The sequence below is a fragment of the Scyliorhinus torazame genome, chromosome 6 (genome assembly GCF_047496885.1).
Source record: "Scyliorhinus torazame isolate Kashiwa2021f chromosome 6, sScyTor2.1, whole genome shotgun sequence".
Classification (NCBI taxonomy): domain Eukaryota; kingdom Metazoa; phylum Chordata; class Chondrichthyes; order Carcharhiniformes; family Scyliorhinidae; genus Scyliorhinus; species Scyliorhinus torazame.
The window spans coordinates 242769613-242788234 of NC_092712.1; the positions used below are offsets into that span (position 1 = coordinate 242769613).

Below are 18622 nucleotides of genomic sequence, written 5' to 3' on the forward strand. Positions count from 1 at the left end.
AGGACCCGGCGCCCCCTACAACACACCTACCGCGCGCCCCGGCCCTGCCTAGTTCCCCAGCCCCGACCCGGACTGAAGCTCTGACCGCTGTGCTCCCGGATGTATCCTCAACCGGGACGCCCGTGCCCGCCGCACCACCGCCCGAACTGAGGAGGTCGATGAGGACGATCCGGCCACCAAGACGGATGGACCTATGATGGCACTTCACCCCCGCCGGATTCTTTTTTACGCAGGGGGTGAATGTGAAGAACGGTTACTGCCTTGTCATCATGTAAGGTGATGTCCCCTTTAAGACCGGGCTTGGAACCCTGGGGACTCCGCCTCTGGCTCTGCCCATCTGTGAGCCCTATATAAGGGGCTGCCTTGTGGGCTGTGCAGCAGTTAGCACATGTCTCAGCTCTAGCATAGTTCTTAGTCTATTAAAGCCTTCTTTACCGTTTACACTCTCAGCGTCATTATTGAGGGTACCTCAAACAGCATACACTTTTTGTTTTTCAAGCCTCAGCTGGGAACGCCCTGCTGAGGCTGCACTCAATCACATTTCCTGCACTGACAGAACGCGTCAATGCAGGAAGAGATCACAAATGGTGCCCCGATCTCTTGACCACCACCAACCCCCCCCTGACATGATACTCGGAACCCCCAACTCACCCATTGAGGGTCCACGAGCCCCCTGCACCCGAATTCAAACAGGCAGGGCACTGTGAGGGTACCACTATTCCCAGCGCTCGCCAGTTGCCTGGGAGAGCCTCAGACCGCCCCCCCCCCCTCCCCCCGAGAGTCCCCGATTGCCTGGGAGACAACCCCTCACCCCCCACGGCCATTCCACCTGGTCCCAGTTTCTAGAGACCAGTGCTAAACGGCTTCCAGCTGGCGTCTCCGTGTGAGGCTGGTAGATCCTGGGTGCTGGTTAGATCCGGAATCAGCATTGTTAGGTCAGCAGTTAAACGAGCGCGACATCTTACAAGATCTCGTGAGGCGTAACACCTATCAGGAATAGTAGATTGAGAAGTGCTAACTGAAATACTGTTTAATCAATGTTGCTTAACAAACAAATTTAGAAGCAGCAGTAGACCATTCAGCCCTTCAAGCTTGCACTGCCATTTATTAAGATCATAGCTGATCGAATTGTGCCCTCAACTCTACTTACTTGTCTACCAACTATAACCTTTTGACTCCCTCGTCAATGAAGAATTCTGACTCAGCTATCTGACTCAACCTTGAATAAATTATATGAGCCAGCCTCCACTGCTCCTTGGGGAAAAGAATTCCACAGATCAACAACCATTAGAGGAAAATAGTTCTCCTCATCTGTGTCTCAAGTGTAAGATCCCTGTGCCCTCTAGTTCTAGTCTTTCCCATAGGGGAGATATCCACTCTATAGTCTACTCAGTCAAGTCTCCTCAGGATTTTATATATTTAAATTATCACCTCTCATTCTTCCAAACACTAATGAATACAGGCCCAACCTGTTCAAACTTTCCTCATAAAAGATGACACTTTCATTCCAGAAATCAGTTGAGCGAACCTTCTCTGAACTGCAGCTAACACAATTATAATCCTATCTTAAATAAGGAGACTAAAACTGGACACAGTCACCCAGGAGATTGTCTTACCAGAGCTCTGTACAACTGTAATAAAAAAAGTTACTTTTATATTCCATTCCTCTTGCAATAAATTACAACATTCTATTTGACTTTCTAATCACTTGCTGTAGCTACATACTAACATTTTGTGATTCATGTACCAGGACATCCAGATCCCTCCATACCACAAGAGTTCGGCAATCTCTCTCGATTGAAACAGTGTACTGTTTGTCTATTCTTCCCAATGTGAACAAGTTCACATTTTGCCACATTATATTCCATGTGCCAAATTTATGACCACTTATTTAATCTATCTATATCCCTTTGCAGACTCATATCCTCTTTCACAATTTACTTTCTGACCTATTTTTGTGTCATCAGCAAATTTAGCCACCAGATATTCAATCCCTTCATTCCAAACCATAGACATAGATGCTAAATAGTTGAAATCTCAGTATTAATCCTTGCAGCATACGACTAGTTAGTTTACCAACCTGAAAGAGTGTTCCATTTATCCCCCACTGTTTCCTGTTAGTTAACTAATTCTCGAACCATGCTACCATGTTTTGCCTGCATCACGAGTTCCTATTTTATGCGGTAATCTTTGATGTGGCACCCTGTGAGATGCCTTTGGGAATTGATACAGCACATCCGCAGGTTCCGCTTCATCACATTGGAAGCAATGAATTAGTCAAATAGGATTTCACTTTCACAAAGCTATGTTGACTCTACCTGATTGCATTAAGATTTTCTAAACTCCTCAATGATGTATTATATTTTCCTGATGCATTTTTCCTATGGTGGCTATTACACTAACTGATCTGTAGTTTCCTGTCTCCCTCCTGTGTGATGGCTTCAGCAACAGATGAACTGAGAAAGGAGCAAAGTTGGCTGACATTATAGAACTCAAAATAGCTGGGCTTAGTCATGGCAATAAACATGTAATTGGAAGCTCTTCTTGGGGTCAAATGAGGCACCAATATGGCAAACTGACTGGTTTAATCTCAGTGGGAGAGAGATGGAGTTAGTGGGCGCGATCGAACGGCCACGCTGTGCCAGAGATGCAGCGCGCCGCAAAGTGACTGGTAGAAACTGGGAGACACCGCGATCTCACGAGACTATCTAAAAATGGAGTCCCGATCTTTTGCTACACTGAGGGGTTCGGCGAGCGGAGCTCCTCAGTGCAGACAATGTGGCTCTGTGCAGCCTTGGCCGCGTGTTCCCCACTGAGACTCACCTATCTAACCAGAGTGAAATTAGATAGCGGGTTTTTCAGCACTGCAAGTGCTGAGTGCTGGGAAGCACACGGCTAAACGCACTCACTATGGGACTTTATTCCCATTTAGTTCAATCGTGTCCAGTAGCTCAGGAGCCAAGTTTGGAGTGGGGACCAAAACCATTGGTTTCAGTCTTCATAATATTTAATATAAAGTGCAATACTGGCAAAATACCACAAATTCAGAAATAATACAGAGCCAGATACTATCATTTACAAGGAAACGATACAAAGGAATGGTGCTTCCTTGGACTCTGACTTGATATTGGGCTCAGGACACTTTCTGCTCCTGCTGGTAGCTGGAATGGAGAAGAATCAAGGCAGGCCATCAGTCCTGGTGGTCCTTTGGTCAGTCATATGAAAGCATATTTGAACAATAAGTACTGCAGGAGGAGGTAACGTGCTTAATGCTGCAACAAAATGATACCAGCATTGATCAGAGAGGCAGTATAATAAAATCAAATGTTTGCATAATCTCAGTAGTATTCAAGTCTTGGATAAAACATTCTTATTTCAAGTCACTAATTTTATTATTACAGTTGAACGAAATACTGCTTAAAACTGATGTCAAATAGTTCACAACTTACTCATTTCATAATCATTGGGTAATATTCCCTGCAATCTTGCCAAGGCAGGCAGTAATTTTTAGAGGAAAAATGCATAGACACTGATGCTCATTTTCTGGATATGACTGCAGAGCACCATTCAACAGCCAGTCATTCATTTGATACATCATTCTTATAATTATGCAGAATGGGGGAAACCAGAGGATGACAAATCACTTAGCTTTATTTCAGAATTATTTAGCCAATCCTTGTTTTAGTGTTTTGCTTCAGTTCTCACACTGTAACAGCAGACTCACCATTGGGAAAAGCTTGGATGTTGGTCATCCAAAGAATGTTGTGTGCCAAGCTTCTGTATCTGGTTCTTCCAGCCTTATCCTGGCTTATTTACAGTTTTATATCTAGCTATTTCTGTGGGATTTGGTGCCTAATTTATTTGGAGTAGTTTAATTCCAGTTTCGTTCCATGTGCTGTTTTATTTTACCTTCATTTTATTACAATCGATACATACAAATAAAACTGAAAATGCTGGAAACACTCATTTATGGAGAGAGGAAACAGAGTTACTGTTTCAGATCTATGACCTTGCCATAGATACAAAATTCTGTTACAATTGCGATAAAGATAAATACTTTGTTTAGATAACCTTTTTTTTGCAATCACTGGCTGTGTTAGGAAATGTTATTTGTCCCACTTCCAAGAAAGAGCACGAGAACAAAATATATCAGTAATAGGCAAAGCAAAACTGGAGAATCCAGAATATACATGAAAGCAAAATGAGAGAAAACAGAATAGCATAATTTATAAAAAGGAAATTATCTTCCAATATTACAATTTCCAAGAAATACAATTTCAAAAAGTAAGACTGCCAACCCTAAAATTAATCATAAGAAATGGAGAGCAAATTGCAGATATTCTCTCAAATCGAATCCAAGGAACCTTTTAGTACAACTCTGAACCAAGGATGTTTGCAACTAAATGCCCCAATCTGAACCAAGGATGTTCGCAACTAAATGCCCAAAACAATAGAGGAAACCAAACTATACCACTTCCATTGAAACTAGAGCCATCATTTCCATATCCTTAACTTATAGATTGACAGATCTACTCATAAGTAGTTTTCTGGAACTTGGCAGTAAATAAATATTTGGAGAAATAAAGCTCCAGCTGAGAGCAAAGTTTACTATTAATCAAACATAAAAGAGGCCATGGCAAGAAACAATATTTTATATTACTGTAGTAATATATTTAGCATTTTTCTGCAATCATGCCAAATTTGAAGTTCCACCTGAAAGGGCCATATTTTCCCACATTGTAAATTAGGTAATCAAACATAGCTCCTAAAGGATCATATGATTATTAAAAGGATTACAAGTGAAAAATACTCCAGATGGGAATGAAATCCTATTAACCTGTTACAGCATGATATATTGACCTTAAATTCTTTTACAATATTAGTTTAAACTTACAATTTGGAGCAGAATGAAATATAACAAGAGATCATCACCATATTTTATCCCTTCACTAATGTTCCCTTGTCCCCTTGAAGAAACACATTTAAAGAAGTCATGTGTTGAAGGAACCAAGCCACTCAAAGAAAATTGTGGAACTAGTGCTGGTGACTGAAAATCTTGGATTTACATAGAATTTACATACAATTTACAGTGCAGAAGGCCATCCGGCCCATCTAGTCTGCACCGGCTCTTGGGAAGAGCACCCTACCCAAGGTCAACACCTCCACCCTATCCCCATAACCCAGTAACCCCACCCAACACTAAGGGCAATTTTGGACACTAAGGGCAATTTATCATGGCCAATCCACCTAACCTTTAAATCTTTGGACTGTGGGAGGAAACCGGAGCACCCAGAGGAAACCCACGCACACACGTGGAGGATGTGCAGACTCCGCACAGACAGTGACCCAAGCCGGAATCGAACCTTGGACCCTGGAGCTGTGAAGCAATTGTGCTATCCACAATGCTACCATGCTGCCCTTTTCAAATTTTAATGATTTGATTGTACATTTTTCAAATACATTTTGCAAAATCAGCTTTCAGATATCTCATTCAAGCATTGATATGGCACTGGGTTCAATGAGTATACAAATGTGTGAAGAATGCAATTACTTGATTACATGGGATTTACCAAACAGCAGATGGCTGGCTGACAAATATACAGGTCATCAGCAGAAGTAGGCTGTGAAGTTTACTGTTGTTAGCCATTGATTAATGCCATAGCAACCTGCAAATAAAGACAAGTCTGTCCAATTGTACAGGTTTCACTTAGCAAATAAAAGATATAAAAATTAGAATCAATTATCAAAGAAAAAAATGCAAACTGCAGGTCAACATTTATTTTCTGTTAAAAATCTTCTCCAAAATGTTTCTGAAAATAGGATTTTTCTATTCCAATATTAATAAAAGTAGTGATTACAACTATTCCAAAAGGATAGCTTTCTGGTTGAACAGGAGAGAGATTGTTTTAAAAATAATTGCACTAACACCCCAACATCATTTTATTTTTGCCTGCAGTTTACTGCCAGCTGTCAGAGTCTATAAAAGTGCATTCACCATATGTGCCGAGCTCCTCCCCTGTCTGGTTTTAATGTTTAAAGAGCATGGGTTGAATTGCCAACCTCCTCAAAGCATTCAAATACACCAAACATATAAATTACTCAGCAGTTGCAACAAATTGTCTGAAGATTTCTTTCTCTAAATTGGGTACTGCATTGGAGTTATACAAGTCTAATACTATGGGATGGTCTTCTTAACTTACCACTTGGGTATTCATCAGGGCATGACTCCATAATGATGCTGCCTCTTGGCGATTTAACCCAGCCAACAGCAAACATGAAAGTGATAGCAAACTTGGAAGCAGAATAACTTGATCAACTTTTAATGCAATAAATAAGCAAAAGCAATGTGATTTGATGAACATTTTATTGTACAATGTGACTCATATCAATTTAATTGTCAGCATAATTACCTTTTTATATTGAAACTGCAGACAAGCAGTGAGTAATTGCAATATCTGAATTGTATTAATTTTTTAAATATTATATTCTAAAGATTAAAGTCCACAGTAAAAGTTGAACCCTCCCATAGAACATAGAACGATACAGCGCAGTACAGCCCCTTCGGCCCACGATGTTGCACCGAAACAAAAGCCATCTAACCTACACTATGCCATTATCATCCATATGCTTATCCAATAAACTTTTAAATGCCCTCAATGTTGGAGAGTTCACTACTGTTGCAGGTAGGGCATTCCACGGCCTCACCACTCTTTGTGTAAAGAACCTACCTCTGTCCTATATCTATTACCCCTCAGTTTAAAGCTATGTCCCCTCGTGCCAGCCATTTCCATCCACGGGAGAAGGCTCTCACTGTCCACCCTATCTAACCCCCTGATCATTTTGTATGCCTCTATTAAGTCTCCTCTTAACCTTCTTCTCTCCAACGAAAACAACCTCAAGTCCATCAGCCTTTCCTCATAAGATTTTCCCTCCATACCAGGCAACATCCTGGTAAATCTCCTCTGCACCCATTCCAAAGCCTCCACGTCCTTCCTATAATGTGGTGACCAGAACATGTTTAACTAGGAATAGAAAGATCTGGATAAATGTAAACACTAATGAGATTTTAAATGATATTGCACTTTTGGGTTATTGAGATTAATTCTGTTCAAAATTCTGACTGTTTCTACATCTCACCACCCATATGGGGTCCATGAAATCTCGGACTTTAAAAATAACTAATTGAATACAATTAGCACAGCAAAAGCAGTTTATAAAGGGATAGCTATGAAAAGTTTATGTATTTCAAAACATCTGATCAAACAAATGTTTCAGTAAACCACCGTCAATGATCTTATTAACACACAGAAGGGAGAGACTGATTAATGTGTTCAGGAGCAGGAAATTAAAGCCTTGCCAGTTCTGGTGCAACAAGTTTCAGTCTGTCTCCAGCCAACACCATTCTCCTGTCTGCATAGATTCAGTGTGCTGTCAAATCATTAGCATAAATTTTCCTGATCAACACGGTGCTTAATAAAAGGTTCAAAAGAGCTACTAAAAGTTCAAAATGCATTCGGAGGGACAGAAAGGACTAAAACTCACGTTATACTTTGGCACGTATTGTAACTACATCAATCTTTGTTTTTGACTATCTTAAAGCTGTTTGCAATATCAAACATTTGTTTTAGCCAATTTTAAATGCAATTAGTCAATGGGGATAACAAAATAATTCAATACGGTCATCCAGAGTTTTACTTTGGATATTTGTAGTACCTATATATTATAGATACACACACCAAATATTGTACCTTCCTAATTATTTTCACCCAACATCCCAAATTTCTGCACACAAACCAATTATTCATGTGAGTATAAAAACTCATATGGAGACCACACCATTATTTTACATCGACAACAACTGCATAACAACGAGTTTTCTAATAATGAGACTACAAGCAGCTGTGACCCACAGAACCGCGACCATTTTTAGTTTGTAAATACAGGAACACCACCACTGGACAAAAGCACATGGTTACCTGGAATCAGCCAGTGTGCTCATTATTCCACTTAGCAAAAGGTACAACTAACCTGCACTTGGAATACAGATTTAAAATCGCCCAGAATCCTAAACTAACTTATTCAAGCAAAGTTGAGTGCAAGTTTTCAACTAGATGCGGAGGATTATCACAACATTTCCGTGTAACAGCTCTGACTTGTTCTGTCCAGATCACCATTGTATCTGGAAAAAGTGCCGTGTCTCCCGCAGGAAGCCCGTCGCTCTTGAAAGGAAATGCCAGACCTCTCAGTGAGAAGCCAGGAATCTAGCCATGTCCTGGTTAACATTAAAGACACGCATTCTTCGGTATTACAGGGGTCGTAATCAGTTGCTGCTTACCACTCCCTTCATATCACAGAAGCAGAGCTAAAAGTAGTCAAACTAATCAAACAGATGAGCATAGAAAAATAGTATTACTCACCTCCGCAAAGTAGTAGTCCATTGTTTAATTGTAATCCAGCCTGTAAAAGTTTAATGCCAATAAAAAAAACAGGCTAACCATGGGTTAATAATGTGTTCAATGAATAAAGGAGGTATTCCACTTCTCAGGTTTCAGAGTTACTCCACGTTACCACCAGCCTTTAGATCAACATACATTCACACTGAATCCTTTGTTTTAGTGTTTCCTTAAATCGAGGAGATTCTCAAACAGGCACACGTTCATGGCTGTTTATTTAATGTACGGTGCTCTTAAAATTAAGGGGAGGGAGCACAAACTTCTTCAGAATTAAAAAGTTTAACTTCTAATAAAACTTATCAACTTTGTCCTACACACGCACTTTTCTCTGTTCAGTATTGCTCCTCTGACCTAACCCAATAGACTTACACTCCCTAGTGACTAATAAAGCTCCACCCTATTCCTCCAGCCCTGCCCCTTCTCCCCGTCATTAAACCATATAAGGAAGTTGGTTCCTCATCACTTCAGAAATTTAAATATAAAGCACATTAGCGTGCCTCGAAAGGACCATTTTTAAAACTTCAAGGTTTTACCAGATCATGAAAATGCTGCTGTATAGTCTAACAGCCACTGCAAAGTAAGCGGTAATCTATAAATAGAGGCACAGAAGTTGTGTTCAGTTTAAAATAACACAACACATTAAGTTAACTATATAGCGACAGTCATTGCAAGATCAGTCATTCAAGATTTTATTTAAAGAGAAATGAGAAAGGAAATTCTGATTATTTTTGCATATTTAAATTCCACGTTATTCTGGTGTGAACCATTTTGCATATTATAGAGGGTTCTCTTGATGAAGGCAGTCATTTGGACAAATGTGGATTAATTAAGGAACGCCAACATGGATTTGTTCAGGAAAAATTGTGATTGACTTGATCGAGTTTTTAAATCTAATAATCTTTACTATTATTGTCACAAGTAGGCTTGTGAAGTTACTGCAAAAAATCCCCTACGGTGCCTGTTCGGGTACAGTAAGGAAGAATTCAGAATATCCAAATTACCTAACAAGCATGTCTTTCGGGACTTGTGGGAGGAAACCGGAGCACCCGGAGGAAATCCACGGGGACTCGGGGAGGAATGTGCAGACTCTGCACAGACAGTGGCCCAAACCGGGAATCGAACCTGAGACCCTGGCGCTGTGAAGCAACAGTGATGAGGTAACAGAAAGAGTTGATAGATGTCATGCCCAGTTAATATGTTTCAACATATGACCACTCAATGCGGAATATTTTGTAACTGACTTTTTTTTTTAATGGACTGCAAAAGGTGGCCACTGAAAGTCATGATGTGGAGATGCCAGCATTGGACTGGAGTGGGTAAGTAAGAGGTCTGACAAAACCAGGTTAAAGTCCAACAGCTTTATTTGGAATCACTTGCTTTCAGAGCGTAGCTCATCTGATGAAGTAAGGCTTCTTACTGAAAGTCATGACCTGGCTTAAAACCTGAGTTGTCGCCTTGCAATGACAGAAATATACATTCCAGACTAAGATATATTAACATAGAACATAGAAAATACAGCACAGAACAGGCCCTTCGGCCCACGATGTTGTGCCGAACCTTTGTCCTAGATTAATCATAGATTATCATTGAATTTACAGTGCAGAAGGAGGCCATTCGGCCCTTTGAGTCTGCACTGGCTCTTGGAAAGAGCACCCTACCCAAACTCAACACCTCCACCCAACATCAAGGGCAATTTGGACATTAAGGGCAATTTATCATTGGCCAATTCACCTAACCCGCACATCTTTGGACTGTGGGAGGAAACCGGAGCACCCGGAGGAAACCCACGCAGACACGGGGAGGACGTGCAGACTCCGCACAGACAATGACCCAAGCCGGAATCGAACCTGGGACCATGGAGCTGTGAAGCAATTGTGCTATCCACAATGCTATCGTGCTGCCCTTAAGAACAAATAAATCTACACTATATCATTTTACCGTAATCCATGTCCCTATCCAATAGCTGCTTGAAGGTCCCTAATGTTTCCGACTCAACTACTTCCACAGGCAGTACATTCCATGCCCCCACTACTCTCTGGGTAAAGAACCTACCTCTGATATCCCTCCTATATCTTCCACCTTTCACCTTAAATTTATGTCCCCTTGTAATGGTGTGTTCTACCCAGGGAAAAAGTCTCTGACTGTCTACTCTATCTATTCCCCTGATCATCTTATAAACCTCTATCAAGTCGCCCCTCATCCTTCTCCGCTCTAATGAGAAAAGGCCTAGCACCCTCAACCTTTCCTCGTAAGACCTACTCTCCATTCCAGGCAACATCCTGGTAAATCTTCTTTGCACCTTTTCCAGAGCTTCCACATCCTTCCTAAAATGAGGCGACCAGAACTGTACACAGTACTCCAAATGTGGCCTTACCAAAGTTTTGTACAGCTGCATCATCACCTCACGGCTCTTAAATTCAATCCCTCTGTTAATGAACGCGAGCACACCATAGGCCTTCTTCACAGCTCTATCCACTTGAGTGGCAACTTTCAAAGATGTATGAACATAGACCCCAAGATCTCTCTGCTCCTCCACATTGCCAAGAACTCTACCGTTAACCCTATATTCCGCATTCATATTTGTCCTTCCAAAATGGACAACCTCACACTTTTCAGGGTTAAACTCCATCTGCCACTTCTCAGCCCAGCTCTGCATCCTATCTATGTCTCTTTGCAGCCGACAACAGCCCTCCTTACTATCCACAACTCCACCAATCTTCGTATCGTCTGCAAATTTACTGACCCACCCTTCAACTCCCTCATCCAAGTCATTAATGATAATCACAAACAGCAGATGACCCAGAACTGATCCCTGCGGTACGCCACTGGTAACTGGGATCCAGGCTGAATATTTGCCATCCACCACCACGCTCTGACTTCTATCGGTTAGCCAGTTCGTTATCCAACTGGCCAAATTTCCCACTATCCCATGCCTCCTTACTTTCTGCATAAGCCTACCATGGGGAACTTTATCAAATGCCTTACTAAAATCCATGTACACTACATCCACTGCTTTACCTTCATCCACATGCTTGGTCACCTCCTCAAAGAATTCAATAAGATTTGTAAGGCAAGACCTACCCCTCACAAATCCGTGCTGACTATCCCTAATCAAGCAGTGTCTTTCCAGATGCTCAGAAATCCTATCCTTCAGTACCCTTTCCATTACTTTGCCTACCACCGAAGTAAGACTAACTGGCCTGTAATTCCCAGGGTTATCCCTAGTTCCTTTTTTGAACAGGGGCACAACATTCGCCACTCTCCAATCCCCTGGTACCACCCCTGTTGACAGTGAGGACGAAAAGATCATTGCCAACGGCTCTGCAATTTCATCTCTTGCTTCCCATAGAATCCTTGGATATATCCCGTCAGGCCCGGGGGACTTGTCTATCCTCAAGTTTTTCAAAATGCCCAACACATCTTCCTTCCTAACAAGTATTTCCTCGAGCTTACCAATCTGTTTCACACTGTCCTCTCCAACAATATCGCCCCTCTCATTTGTAAATACAGAAGAAAAGTACTCATTCAAGACCTCTCCTATCTCTTCAGACTCAATACACAATCTCCCGCTACTGTCCTTGATCGGACCTACCCTCGCTCTAGTCATTCTCATATTTCTCACATATGTGTAAAAGGCCTTGGGGTTTTCCTTGATCCTACCCGCCAAAGATTGTTCATGCCCTCTCTTAGCTCTCCTAATCCCTTTCTTCAGTTCCCTCCTGGCTATCTTTTATCCCTCCAATGCCCTGTCTGAACCTTGTTTCCTCAGCCTTACATAAGTCACCTTTTTCCTCTTAACAAGACATTCAACCTCTCTTGTCAACCATGGTTCCCTCACTCGACCATCTCTTCCCTGCCTGACAGGGACATACATATCAAGGACATGTAGCACCTGTTCCTTGAACAAGTTCCACATTTCACTTGTGTCCTTCCCTGCCAGCCTATGTTCCCAACTTATGCACTTCAATTCTTGTCTGACAACATCGTATTTACCCTTCCCCCAATTGTAAACCTTGCCCTGTTGCACGTACCTATCCCTCTCCATTACTAAAGTGAAAGTCACAGAATTGTGGTCACTATCTCCAAAATGCTCCCCCACTAACAAATCTATCACATGCCCTGGTTCATTACCCAGTACTAAATCCAATATTGCCCCTCCTCTGGTCGGACAATCTACGTACTGTGTTAGAAAAGCTTCTTGGACACACTGCACAAACACCACCCCATCCAAACTATTTGATCTAAAGAGTTTCCACTCAATATTTGGGAAGTTAAAGTCGCCCATGACTACTACCCTATGACTTCTGCACCTTTCCAAAATCTGTTTCCCAATCTGTTCCTCCACATCTCTGTTACTATTGGGGGGCCTATAGAAAACTCCTAACAAGGTGACTGCTCCTTTCCTATTTCGACTTCAACCCATACTACCTCAATAGGGTGATACTCCTCGAACTGCCTTTCTGCAACTGTTATATGATCTCTAATTAATAATGCCACCCCCCCCCCACCTCTTTTACCACCCTCCCTAATCTTATTGAAACATCTATAACCAGGGACCTCCAACAACCATTTCTGCCCCTCTTCTATCCAAGTTTCCGTGATGGCCACCGCATCGTAGTCCCAAGTACCGATCCATGCCTTAAGTTCACCCACCTTATTCCTGATGCTTCTTGCGTTGAAGTATACACACTTCAACCCATCTCCGTGCCTGCAAATACTCTCCTTTGTCAGTGTTCCCTTCCCCACTGCCTCATTACATGCTTTGGCGTCCTGAATATCGGCTACCTTAGTTGCTGGACCACAAATCCGGTTCCCATTCCCCTGCCAAATTAGTTTAAACCCTCCCGAAGAGTACTAGAAAACCTCCCTCCCAGGATATTGGTGCCCCTCTGGGTTCAGATGCAACCCGTCCTGCTTGTACAGGTCCCACCTTCCCCAGAATGCGCTCCAATTATCCAAATACCTGAAGCCCTCCCTCCTACACCATTCCTGCAGCCACGTGTTCAGCTGCACTCTCTCCCTATTCCTAGCCTCGCTATCATGTGGCACCGGCAACAAACCAGAGATGACAACTCTGTCTGTCCTGGCTTTCAACTTCCAGCCTAACTCCCTAAACTTGTTTATTACCTCCACACCCCTTTTCCTACCTATGTCGTTGGTACCAATGTGCACCACGACTTCTGGCTGCTCACCCTCCCCCTTAAGGATCCTGAAGACACAATCCGAGACATCCCTGGCCCTGGCACCTGGGAGGCAACATACCTTCCGGGAGTCTCGCTCGCGACCACAGAATCTCCTATCTATTCCCCTAACCATTGAATCTCCTACAACTATTGCTTTTCTATTCTCCCCCTTCCCTTCTGAGCCCCAGAGCCAGACTCCGTGCCAGAGACCTGACCGCTAGGGCCTTCCCCCGGTAGATCATCCCCCCCAACAGCATCCAAAACGGTATACTTGTTTTGAAGGGGAACGGCCACGAGGGATCCCTGCACTGTCTGCCTGTTTGTTTTTTTCCCCTGACTGTAACCCAGCTATTCTTGTCCTGTACCTTGGGTGTGGTTACCTCCCTGTAACTCTTCTCAATCACCCCCTCTGCCTCCCGGATGATCCGAAGTTCATCCAGCTTCAGCTCCAGTTCCCTAACACGGTCTTTGAGGAGCTGAAGTCGGGTGCACTTCCCGCAGGTATAGTCAGCGGGGACACCGGTGGTATCCCTCACCACCCACATCCTACAGGAGGAGCATGTAACTGGCCTAGCCTCCATCCCCTCTTACCTTACAGAATATAGCTGCCCTGTGGACTAACTAGATCTCCGCCCTCCGACTCTGCTCCCAGTCAGCTACACTTCCTGTAAACTCCTGGCTCTCTTCGCACTCTTTGCGGAAATGTCGGAAACAAAATGAAAGGAGCACCTTACTCCCTCCTCACCTAACTCCCTCGGTCACCAAACTCTTTCTATAGCACTCAAATGCACCAAATTCAGCACTCAGTGCAAACAAAGTCATATTACCTAAGCATATCCTTAGAGCATCCAAAATACATTCCTGAATTGAATGGGTCTTTCTGAAACACACAAAGTAATTGCATTAACCGCTTCAGGATGACTGTCATAAGACAATAAACCAGTATTTGGTTCATCAACCGAAAACAACCATGATATTTGGAAAAGGGAGCTGTGAGAAGTCAAATGGAAGGACGGCCATGTTTGTCTCCAATTAAATCTTACAACTACTGTCTGCAGTGGCAGAAAGGGAGTAACATCTATATCATGAGAACTGGAGACTGTAACATTGTAAGGTCTCCAAACTTGTTCCCTTATGGGTCCACTGACCTACTGGTACTGTGATGTGCATATGCACAAATCGTTAAATTACCGGATAACAAAGTGATTAAGAAGGTACCTGGGATCTTGAATTTTATAAACAGAGGCTTAAAATCGATAAAGGAGGATGTCATGATGAATCTTTTTTTTAAAGTATTTTTATTAAGGTTTTGCAGAATTTTTCATAATAAAACAGTAGTAACAATAATAACAAAACAAACTAGAGTGAACATTAACATAGTGCAAAAAGAGAATATACAATAACAATTAAATAGACATTACCCCACACAACTCAGTCTTCCCACACCATCCCAATGAAGCACTCACCCCACCCCCCACCCCCACGGATTGCTGCTGCTGCTGACATTTTAATTTTCCCCAAGAAAGTCGACGAACGGCTGGCACCTCCGAGAGAACCCTAGCGTAGACCCTCTTAAGGCAAACTTTATTTTCTCGAGGCTGAGAAACCCAGCTATGGCGTTAACCCAAGTCTCTACACTCGGGGGCTTTCAGTCTCTCCACATCAATAAAATCCGTCTCCGGGCTACTAGGGAGGCAAAGGCCAAGATGTCGGCCTCTTTCGCCCCTTGAACTCCCGGGTCTTCTGACACTCCAAAGACCGCTATCTCTGGACTCGGCACCACCCGTGTGTTAAGCACTTGGACATTGCCCTCCCGAACCCTTGCCAGAACTCTCTAAGCTCCGGGCATGCCCAAAACATGTGGACTTGGTTTGCAGGGCTGCCCTTGCACCTAATACAACTGTCTTCTACCCAAAAAAACTTGCTCAGTCTCGCTGCTGTCATGTGTGCCCGGTGGACCACCTTAAATTGAATTAGACTGAGCCTTGCACATTGATGTACGATCAATGACCACTAAAGCGAGGTTGTAGTCCAACTAAAGGCTTTAATAAGCTAGATGTTTCCCCCAGCAGCTCCGGTACAGAATGAAGGCTGCTGGGGCGGCACGGGTTCTTATACCCCGCCTAGCAGGACGGAGCTATCATACATTCTAACCAATAGAAAGCATACAGTTTCCACCAATGGTGCTTTAGCCTATCAGGTACCGTAATACCTATAATACCACACACATGATGAGGAGGAATTAACCCTGCCCAGGACCTCTGCCCACAGACCCGCTTCCAACTCCTCACTTAGCTCCTCCTCCCACTTGCCCTTGAGCTCCTCCACCGGGCTTTCCTCCGCCTCCTGTAGCTCCTGGTAGATATCTGACACCTTCCCCTCCCCCACCCAGGTACCAGAGACCATCCTGTCCTGTACCCTCAGTGGTGGCAATGTCAGAAAGGCCACTACCTGTTTTTTCAGGAAGGCTCGTACTTGCAGATATCTAAAGGCGTTTCCTGGCGGCAGATTAAATCTGTCCTCTAGCGCCTTCAAACTGGGAAAGCTTCCGTCTATGAACAGATCTCCCATCCTTCTGATGCCTGCCCTCTGCCAGCTCTGGAACCCACCATCCATCCTACCCGGGACAAACCTGTGGTTGTTGCATATCGGGGACCAGACCGATGCTCCCTCCACCTTCTTGTACCTCCTCCACTGTCCCCAGATCCGCAGTGGCGCCACCACCGCCGGACTTGTGGAGTAACGGGTCGGCGAGAACGGCAAAGGAGCGTTATCAAAGGTCATGATGAATCTTTATAAAACACGATGTGGTCTCAACTAGAGTATACTGCCTGCTTCTGGGCACCACACTTTTGGAATGATGTGAAAACATTAAGAGAGGGTTCAGAAAAATAAACTAGTGTCAGTCTAAGGATGAGGGACTTCAGTTGTGTAGAAAAGCTGCAGAAGCTGGTGCTGTACCCCTTGGATAAGAGAAGGCAGACCAATATGTTTGGCCTATTTCCTTGGTCATGCAATCACTTGAGAGAGAGAGAGAAATATACTCCTCTGTTAGTAACTTTCTAAATTATTTTCTTAAGAACTTTAGGCAATCGATGTGCCACATGCTCCATAATATTTTGTACATGTTGATGACCCTCTTGTGAAAAGTAACATCACACACCTAACCTACCTTTTTATCTTGTGCTAGATGTGCTGTTAGGAAATGTGGACATTCTGAATTCTCCCTCAGTGTACCGGAGTATGGCGACTCGGGGATTTTCACAGTAACTTCATTGCAGTGTTAATGTAAGCCTACTTGTGACACTAATAAACATTATTATTATTATTATTATTAATAAAGTAATTCGAAATCATCAGGGGTCTGGACAGAGTAGATAGGGAAAAACTCTTCCCATTGGCGGAAATGATTAGAACCAGAGCAAGGCAGTGGTGTAATGGTATTGTCACTGACCGAGTATTCCAGAGATTCACGGTAATGCTCTGGGGACCTGGGTTTGAATCCCACCATGGCAGATAGTGACATTTGAAATCAATAAAAAGCTGGAATCAAAAGTTCAATGATGACCGCGAAGTCACTGTCATAAAATTCCATTTGGTTCCAGTAATATCCTTTCAGGAAGGAAAACTGTCATTCTTATCTGTTCTTGCCAGATCCATGGCAATGTTGATTCTTAAATGACCTAGCAAGCCAGCCATTCAGTTCAAAGGCAATTAGGGATGGGCAATAAATGCTGGCCCAATCACATCCCATGAATGAATTTTATAAAAGAATGGCATAAGGTGACATGAGAGTGTGGTGGAGACAGATTCAATTGAGGCTTTCAAAAGGGCACTGAATGATTATCTGAAGAAAAAAGATTTGAGGGTTACAAAGAAAGAACAGGAGAATGGGACAAGCTGAGTTGCTTTCAGAGAACTTGCATGGACAAGAAGGGCCGAATCCTCCTCCTTCTGTGCTGTAATCATACAATGATTATAAATAATCCCATAACTTTTTTAACCCTAGTTTCTGTAATCTGTCCTCATAATTTACTCCTGCAGACCATTTGCCATTGTGGCAAATCTACACCACACTTGGTCCAAGGCCAATATATCCTTCCGAAGGTGTGGTGACCAAACCCACTTACAGTATTCAGGTGTGACCTAACCAGGGTTTCATAGATTATCATAGAATTTACAGTGCAGAAGGAGGCCATTCGGCCCATCGAGTCTGCACCGGCTCTTGGAAAGAGCACCCTACCCAAAGTCAACACCTCCACCCTATCCCCATAACCCAGTAACCCCACCCAACACTAAGGGCAATTTTGGACACTAAGGGCAATTTATCATGGGCAATCCACCTAACACCCCTTTGGACTGTGGGAGGAAACCGGAGCACCCGGAGGAAACCCACGCACACACGGGGAGGACGTGCAGACTCCGCACAGACAGTGACCCAAGCCGGAATCGAACCTGGGACCCTGGAGCTGTGAAGCAATTGTGCTATCCTCAAGGCTACCGTGCTGCCCCTTGGTTGAAGCATGACCTCTTGTTTTTCAATCTTTCAGAAGTAAAGGTCAGTGTTTCACATTCATTTTGAATATATATTGTGTACCTGTTTATGACATTTTAATGATCTATATGCACGGGTAACCAAGTCTCTTTGGACCACCACTGTTAGTAATTTTACACAATTTAGAAAGCACCCAACTCGACATGTTTTAGGCCTAAAGTATATGACCTCACATTTGCCAACACCAAAATCCATTTGCCAGTTTTTCCCATTCACTCAATCTGTCAACATCTTTGCAGTTTTATGCTTCCGGGCACATGGCTTACAACACTTCATGCTGTCAGTATTGTTTTTATGTGTGGTTTTCCATTCCATTATCTAACTCGATAATAAGTATGCTGAATAGCTGAGGCCCCAAAACAGAAATCATTGCGGAATAGTACTCATCACATTCTGTCAATTAGAATACCTGCTCATTATCCCTACCTGTT

General features: G+C 43.1%; 1 protein-coding gene and 1 long non-coding RNA gene across 2 annotated transcripts in view; one reads left to right on the forward strand and one right to left on the reverse strand.

Moving 5' to 3' along the window:
• Positions 1-8818, reverse strand: part of LOC140425357 (unconventional myosin-X-like) — a 341226-nt gene extending 332408 nt beyond the window's left edge. The window contains exon 1 of the mRNA XM_072509538.1: positions 8418-8818. Within this exon, the coding sequence (XP_072365639.1) occupies positions 8418-8438 (21 nt within the window). The 5' untranslated portion in view covers positions 8439-8818. The remainder of the gene's footprint in view (positions 1-8417) is intronic.
• A 79-nt stretch (positions 8819-8897) lies between these two features.
• On the forward strand, positions 8898-16964 carry LOC140425795 (uncharacterized). Its single transcript, XR_011948011.1, has 4 exons — positions 8898-9030; positions 9373-9610; positions 9720-9769; positions 16827-16964. It is a non-coding gene; the product is annotated as an uncharacterized lncRNA (long non-coding RNA).
• The last annotated feature ends 1658 nt before the right edge of the window (positions 16965-18622 follow it).